General features: G+C 41.2%; 1 protein-coding gene across 1 annotated transcript; it reads left to right on the forward strand.

Moving 5' to 3' along the window:
- Positions 1 to 748: 748 nt before the first annotated feature.
- On the forward strand, positions 749 to 7,856 carry ap3m2 (adaptor related protein complex 3 subunit mu 2). The gene is made up of 9 exons (XM_041937169.1): positions 749 to 849; positions 1,880 to 2,172; positions 2,274 to 2,445; positions 3,302 to 3,439; positions 3,887 to 3,972; positions 4,288 to 4,421; positions 4,671 to 4,878; positions 5,125 to 5,269; positions 6,110 to 7,856. Exons 2-9 carry the CDS (start codon positions 1,900 to 1,902, stop codon positions 6,208 to 6,210), a joined length of 1,257 nt encoding a protein of 418 aa, XP_041793103.1. The 5' UTR covers positions 749 to 849; positions 1,880 to 1,899; the 3' UTR covers positions 6,211 to 7,856.
- Positions 7,857 to 8,327: the final 471 nt, after the last annotated feature.

Below are 8,327 nucleotides of genomic sequence, written 5' to 3' on the forward strand. Positions count from 1 at the left end.
TTGTGATGTCTGTGGTCTTCTGTTCCACTAACATTTCCTGTAAGGATTTCACTCGTTGACACTGAGGGTATTTCTCATAACCTCATTGTTTGCACATGTGTTGACACTTTATCTAAAGGGGGTGAGCTGCAGACCATGAGCTCTGACATATTATTCACTGTGCACCCAGTTTTCATTCCAGCATGTGTTCTGTTTGTGAAGCCCATGAAAATCCAATAGTGATCTCCTGGTTCAGGCTCTTTTATTGCTTTATTGAATCATATCAGCTGAGACATGGTTGAAGGTTATGAGTATCATTATCAGCCAGCTTTCCATGGTATTCTGTGCTATCCTCATGTTTGCTATTTCACTGTAACCTTGTTTGGGGGAAATATGTCAAATTAGATGAGGATGAGAATCTGACAAATGACAAATGAGTCTGAAAGCAATGACTTCAAGCATTTCCGCGTTATTGTCAGAACAGTCTCGTGGAGGCTTACCGTGTCCCTGGATCTGTTTGTTTGAATGGCGAGGAACTCACAAGATGAAATCTGATACTGCAAACAAAATGTCAGACTACCTACATTCTACAACCAATCAGCGACCAGTTTTACTGGTGTTTACCGTCGCTCTCCCTTCATGGTCCAACCACAGCCAAGTCACGAGCCACCGGCTTCCGTATTGTTGACCTATGACTCTATGAGATAGGCGGGATTTTACAGTCTCGCTGGTGTCTGATTGGTTCGCTGCGCTCTTGCATCCCTTCTGGCAGCAAGCTCCGCTCCACCTAACGGGAAGCAACGACGGCCGATTAATCCTAAAGGGGGAAAAGGGTGAAAGGCGAGAGGAAAACGCAAAAAATTGTCTTCGGTAAGTAAGTTGCAGTTTATGAATGGCTTGAGGCGTAAATTGTAATTTTTTCAGTCAGAACAGCATCGTTATTTTCATGTATTTTCATCCTCCACACTGGGTGACGGGGCTGTTCCTCTGTCATGAGACTGTGAGGCAGGAGGAGGGACTGATGTAGGTTAGCATCTTGAATGGAGACGGAGGCCTTCAACTGCTCCGTTCTTCATAGATAGCTCGTTACTCTGCTGTCACTTACAATTACGTGTAACGTAGCTGTAATTTGTTAAGGTTCTTGTAGTGGTGAGTTACATCCGGTCCGAACTCGATAGCGTTGCCGCATATTTAATGAATATTCCGGTGTCATATTTCCCAGACACCGTAAGTCGACGCTAACTAAAGGGACTTAATGTTAACTTAATGGCGCTGTATAAAGTAAGTAAGTAAAATAAGTAAAAACATGCTAACGTATCGTTCCTGGCCTCTGTGTGTGGAGAGGTGCGCCACACTCCTTTAACAGTGAAGTTTGATTTAGTCACTTTTAAACTGACCCACTACACTTCATTTGAATGAGGTCAGAAATCACTTATTCACGTATTGCTATGAAAAAGTTTGTAATACTAATTACTATTGTTGAAATGTAAATTATACTTGAAACTATTTTTAATGGCTTTGTGGATCTGAAGTCTGCATCAAATACAGATTTGTGGATTTGAAGAAAACAAAAAGCTTGCACTTCAACACAGTAAAAAAGAAGTGTGCAGTTACATTGTACTCGTCTGATTAAACACACATACTCAGCACACAGAGCCATCCAATGCTGCACTGTAAGACCAGCCAAGGCCTGGCTTTTATCCAATAAGAATGTGTCATGTGACAGGAGGATGGCTCTTTTTCAATGGTGGCCTTGGGTTTACTGTTTATTGTGTAGTTATTTACTTTATTTTTTCTCCTAACTCTTGACCAGATCACAGACTGATATTATTACCCTCTATAAACTTGCATTGTGTGAAATCCAAATTCCCATTTGAACTGCTTTGGTTTCCTCTTTTAGCCTCTCAGCCTCCAGCCACAATGATCCACAGCCTGTTCTTAGTGAACGCCTCAGGGGACATTTTCCTGGAGAAGCACTGGAAGAGCGTGGTCAGCCGCTCTGTGTGTGACTACTTCTTTGAGGCCCAGGAACGTGCCACTGAGCCAGAGAACGTCCCGCCAGTGATCCCCACACCGCATCACTACCTTATCAGTGTGCTTAGGCATCGCATCTACTTCGTTGCAGTCATCCAGAGTGAGGTGCCACCGCTGTTTGTCATTGAGTTCCTGCACAGAGTCGTCGACACGTTCCAGGTTGTGGCTCCATTTCATTTTTCAGTCCACTTTTAGTTTATTTTAAATGACTCATAGCTGACTTTAAATGCCCATACTTTGCTTGTGTTCTTTGTTCTCAGGACTATTTTGGAGTGTGTACAGAGGCTGCTATTAAGGACAATGTGGTAGTGGTCTATGAACTACTGGAGGAGATGCTGGATAACGGCTTTCCGCTGGCCACAGAGTCTAACATCCTCAAAGAGCTCATTAAGCCTCCCACCATCCTCCGCACAATGGTCAACACCATCACAGGTACAGTCCATGTACATATTAACCACAGGCCACAGTGTATGTAAAATTCATACTCTACTGGAAAAACCAAATGTTTAGAACAGGGCTGTCCAAAGTGGGGGCCACGAACCAAAGTTGGCCCGTCAGAAGGTTCAATTTGGCCCACTCGTTGTTTCTAGTTAAAAACAATTAAAATCAATTAAAAAAATGTAAATATGAATTGCTGTTTATTCTGTTGCATTGTTCATGAGGTAAAATTCCCTTTAAATATGTAGGATAACTAACTAATTATTTTTGCACATTACAATACGATGCAATGCAAGGTGTTTACTTCTGGGGACTGTGACTGACAGTTCCACGAAGGGGAAAAGTTTGGACACCCCTAGTTTTGAATATCATGTCAAATCATGACCTGTTAAATATTATATGTGCCAGTGTGTACATGAGGTGCTAAATTAATTAGTCTGGGTAATTGGTGTTTAAAACATAAAGGATCTCATTAACACTTTAGTCTCTATAGGTTGAACAGTTATTCAATCAAGTTGTACATGCAACTTATATGCAAATTAGTATATGATGTCACTCAGCAGGAGGAGTTTGACATAGACTGCTGTCAATGTGATGTGCTATGCATATGCTTCAGAGAGAACTTTTTATTCATGAGACAACACATTCATTCAAACCGAGTACTCTAAAGTTCATGTTTTGTTCATAGACAAAATGCCGAGATCCCATTCAGATAAAATGATAATGTGAGGTCACAAATACACCAAATAAGACTGGATAGAATCAGTGTCAGCCATTTCTGTGTACTGTGTAAATGGACTCTGTGTAAATGTGCTTGTTGTTTTACATTTGGTTAATGTGTGTATTCCAGGCAGCACCAATGTTGGTGAACAGCTCCCTACAGGCCAGCTGTCAGTGGTTCCATGGAGACGCACCGGAGTCAAATACACCAACAACGAAGCGTATTTTGACGTGGTGGAGGAAATCGATGCTATCATCGATAAATCAGGTATTGCTCTGAACAGCCTGCCATTCAAACACTTCATTGTACCATTGCTTCATTATTCAGCCTCTCTGTTAGTTATTAACATGTTAAGATCCACAGATCACTTGGTGAAAAAATGCAAATCTCTTTCTTTTAAAGAAAAAAAGAAACTTATAACAGAACAATGCCATAGATCCTGATAAATTAGACCATAGCATGGTATGGATGTTTTTATCACAATAGCGTTCATTGCACATTATAATGTACTTTGATAGTTAATTCAATAATTCAGTGTTGGGAGTGTGTCAAGAAAATGACCTGATAAAAAATAACAATGGTGTAAAGTATCAGATGTCAGCAGCATCTCTCCACAGCTCTTAGTTTCTGCCTTCAAAATGAGTTTTGTTGTTCACCTATGTGGTTTTTGCTTTCTATCAATTTCTCACATCAATCCCCAACCCTCCTGGCCAGGCTCCACCATTACAGCAGAAATTCAGGGAGTTATTGATGCCTGTGTAAAACTGACTGGCATGCCCGACCTCACTCTCTCATTTATGGTGAGTTTCCTCTTTTCCTTTATTTCAACAAGTGCTCTAGTGCTTTTATGCACTCTGTAGGTCCACACTATCAGATTCACGTCTGATTATTATTTTTTTTTTGTAAGTATGTACATAATCGCCGGTAAACTCTTAAGACTATCAAGAATATCACCAATGTTTAGCCAAAGTTATTTGGAAAGCGTTTAACTCTGCACAAGACGTAAGAATGATTTCAACAGCTGGAAATACAGAAGCCATGAGCTAAAGCGACTGAATGATATTTACAGTACAAGTATTCACATTTTATTTGTCTTATTTGCATCTTTCTCCCAGAATCCTCGGCTTCTGGATGATGTCAGCTTCCACCCGTGTGTTCGGTTCAAGCGCTGGGAAGCTGAGCGGATCCTCTCCTTCATCCCCCCTGATGGCAACTTCCGGTTGCTCTCCTACCACGTCAGCTCTCAGAAGTCAGTGTCTTTTCATTCACGATCTCTTCGTGTAACTTATACAGATGAAACACCATTCAGCATATTACCCATGTGTTTTTTTTTTTAGCCAGTAGTTGCCAATAGATACTACATGTGTTCTGTCAGAGGGATTTTCTCTGCAGCAATGCACTAATATTAGAATACAGCAACAGAATTATGGGACATTTGCATGAATGTTCGCTCGTACAACTCTGACTTCTGTTGTTTGTTGGTCTACTTCACCTTCAGCCTGGTGGCGATCCCAGTGTATGTCAAACACAACATCACCTTCCGGGAGGGAAGCTCCCAGGGGCGTTTTGACTTGACCCTGGGACCCAAACAGACCATGGGCAAGGCTGTGGAGTCAGTTCTAGTCAGCAGCCAGCTGCCACGGGGTGTCCTCAACGCCAACCTCAACCCCTCCCAGGGAACCTACACCTTTGACCCAGTCACAAAGGTACCTAGAAATTGTGTCTGTGTGTGTTTACATGCCAAAAAGGGCAAGAAGGAACATTGGAGTGCAAAGTTATGGCTTGAGGTCAGTTTTGTCACAAGGAAGCTGCAAGCCTCAAAAAGCCTCAAATTATCTTAATTTACATGAATCTTCTGAAGAATCAGAGATGCCACCATTCGCATTGGTTTTTCCCACTTTTTCCAAGTGGTAGAGATCTCATACCATGTCGATGTTTTTTGTCTTGGCTAGATGTTGTCATGGGATGTTGGTAAGATCAACCCACAGAAGCTTCCCAGTTTGAAAGGCACCATGAGCCTGCAGGCCGGGGCCTCCAAACCTGACGAGAACCCCACCATCAACATCCAGTTCAAAATCCAACAGATGGCCATTTCAGGTACACACTCGTACTCTTACAATCGTCACCTCTTGTATCACATAGTCATGATTATGTCATTCCTGGAATTTCTTCATTCCTCATAGGGATTGGCTTATCTGTCTATCTATCTATTGGTTGTTGTTAATGATACGGTCTGTCAAACAATACCTGGTTTACTTTCCAGCTAAACTCACACACACAACAACCAGGCTGCCTCAGACATAGATCCATATTTTTTCATTTACTAATGAATATCATTTCTACTTTATATTTTGAATTGAGAGTAATTTGTCCTCAGTCCCCACACATGAGAGGCTTTCATCACATAGCCTGCTCAGCTGACAACCACCTGACTTGTTCTGTTCCGTGAGCACAGAACCACAGTGACCACTAGATGGTGCCAAATGCAATAAATGTTCTTCCTCACATGACACATTTATATAGCTTATTGTATGAGCTACTTGCATGTGATTATGCTTAACATGATTTAATGTAATATTAAAGCAAAAATCTCCTAAAATCTTTGCCTAAACTCCTAATTTCACAACATGGAAGGCAATATAACTAGCATGCATTCAGTGCTTTCCATTTTTTCTTTTCTTTTTTAACTACAATGTAGGCAAGCACAGTGTGATTAGCACAAGTTTGTGCCCTTCATGCATTACTAGGACATTTGAGTCACAGTGCAATACATTTGACTTTCCTAAAAATGCATATGTTGCGATCTTTAAAAATCATCTCAGTAGTTGTTGTACATCCCCACCCTGAGCCACCCCCATTCACCATTTGTTTTGGTGTTACTGTTGGTGTTTGTTCTGTGTGTATTGAGAAAAAATTGGTATTTCTGTCATTAAACAGGGCTGAAGGTGAATCGACTGGACATGTACGGTGAGAAGTATAAACCTTTCAAAGGCATCAAGTACATGACGAAGGCTGGCAAGTTCCAGGTGCGGACATAAAGACTGCTGCTCTGTGACTACTGGACCAAACCACCATGAGACTGAGGGGTGATCTGATGGGGAAAGGGGAGTTGGCACATTCCCTGTGTATATGCATTTCAGGATTTACCTACAAATATTGGAGGCTCCTTGTAGCAGTTGAGAATGGACCATTGCACATAGAAACCTCTGTTGAAGTAACCGCTTCAAATGTCCAGTAAACTGGTTAGAGCTTTGATGGAGTCTGTAGAGTTTGAACCAAGTGTAATAAAGCATTCCCATCTCTGTCCAAACCGAACCCAGGCCAAACCCACCTGATCCCAATATATATGTCTGACATATACTGTTAACAGCATTTTCACTGATGATTTGAATCCTGAGGCCAAACCAAACCCAAGCAGCTACATAAGAAGTGCCAGTTTGTGTCAGTTCAGGCTCCATCAAGTTCAGATATACATTTCAAGCTCCAAGAACCAAACAAACAGGCCTCCATCTGATGCTGTGCAGTTTCAGCTCTGGGTATCAGGTTTGAAAGTGATCTGCTCTCCACCTTTCCAGACAGTATTTCGGTGTCCATGGCATGTTTGTTGGGGATAGATGTGTGCCAGGTGACTGTTTTTCACACTCAAAACAAGGATATTTAGTAAATAGCTAATCAAAATAATGCCCCCAAAATAATACATTATGATAGCATGAGCTGTAAAGAATGACAGAAATTCAGTGTTTTTCCATGTCAAGGTGCCTCTGCAAGATAAAACTGTAGCTTTGTCTAACAGCACAGTAGGACATCAAACTGAGTCAAGAAACTAGTGGCAGTCGATCGGGTGGATATGCTGTGACAGCCTTTACTTCATTTTTGCAAAACATGCTCCTAAATGTTGTAGAACACGGTGCGACGTTACTTTTCTCTGATCCTGCAACCTCCCAATGAACATGGATGTCACTGTATTTCTTGTCCTCCTCCTTCTTCTCCTGTCCAATTTTTCTGATGCCCTTTCTGCCATTCCTCTGTTTGCTTTTCTGTTCGTTCTGTTTCTGTGCTCCTCTTCTCCTTGTTGCAATTATTAGATGGTTTTGTCTGCAGCACTGGAGTCAGCACACTGACATGTGAGAATGTGACACTGGAGCCGTCCTCAATCATGCACTTTCACATCTGCTAGTACTAACATTTCCTTTTGATGCAGGTAAGATGGATGTAGACTCAAGCTGTTTATTACAATGAAGGTTTCTGGGAAAATTTCAGGTACACGTTCACCTGTTTTATTCAACATGAATTATTATTTATTAAACAAAACAAAGGATCCAATTGCAAGAGTAATGTCCTGTGTGCAACGTTTCCATTTCTGCATACTGTCATTGAAGCTTGTTATTTAACAAGATGATGACCAAACAGTACGGGGAAAAAGATGCTTGATTCCCTCAATTTGCTGCTAAATACTGTGTCCAAATTATCCAAAAAGATTTTCTCAGTACAGCTACCGTCAGGGAAACTGTGTAATGTGCATCTCGAGACCTAATTAACAACTCAAATGAAAAGAATATATTCAACTCTGTATTATGGTATAATGGCGAGGTACCTCAGAAGAAATGTTGACGGTTTGTATTTTGTGTGTGTTTGTTAAGACAGCCTCCAATGGAGTGTTATAATGGTGTAAAAATAAAGATTTGATGTGTTATGACTTGAGTGATAACACCAATTATTGAATGGGTTATATACACACACGTAGTATTTTGCATCTATACGGTAAAGTATCCCAGTATTACGGTACATTTATATTTACAATTGCAAATAAATGCCATCATCAAGCTTCACAGTATAAATACATTAGTCTATGCCTGAAGTATACGAGAAACTGCTATTGTGAATATTCATCAAAAGTGCAGCTTCAAAATCTGTTTAAACTTTTGATGACTAAAATGAATACATATGTATGTAGGTGGATTGCCCATGCCAAACCTCTCCTTACACAGATCCTTTTCTCGAGGATGAGGATGGTGTGGATCAAACCCTCAGCTGGGATAACAGGCAGCTGAGATACCTGAGCTCTGTCAGCTGGGGCCACTGTTCCTCTGAACAGAGCGGGGGCCCAGTCCTAAACTCTCCTCGTGCTCCTTCCCCTCATGATGTCACAACATCT

This window comes from Chelmon rostratus, chromosome 5 (genome assembly GCF_017976325.1).
Source record: "Chelmon rostratus isolate fCheRos1 chromosome 5, fCheRos1.pri, whole genome shotgun sequence".
Lineage (NCBI taxonomy): Eukaryota > Metazoa > Chordata > Actinopteri > Chaetodontiformes > Chaetodontidae > Chelmon > Chelmon rostratus.

Coding starts and splice junctions, on each gene's coding strand:
- ap3m2 (XM_041937169.1), top strand. CDS start 1,900: ATGATCCACAGCCTGTTCTTAGTGAACGCCTCAGGGGACATTTTCCTG. Junction 3,973..4,287: donor ACCTCACTCTCTCATTTATG/GTGAGTTTCCTC, acceptor TCTTTCTCCCAG/AATCCTCGGCTTCTGGATGA. Junction 4,422..4,670: donor TACCACGTCAGCTCTCAGAA/GTCAGTGTCTTT, acceptor CTTCACCTTCAG/CCTGGTGGCGATCCCAGTGT.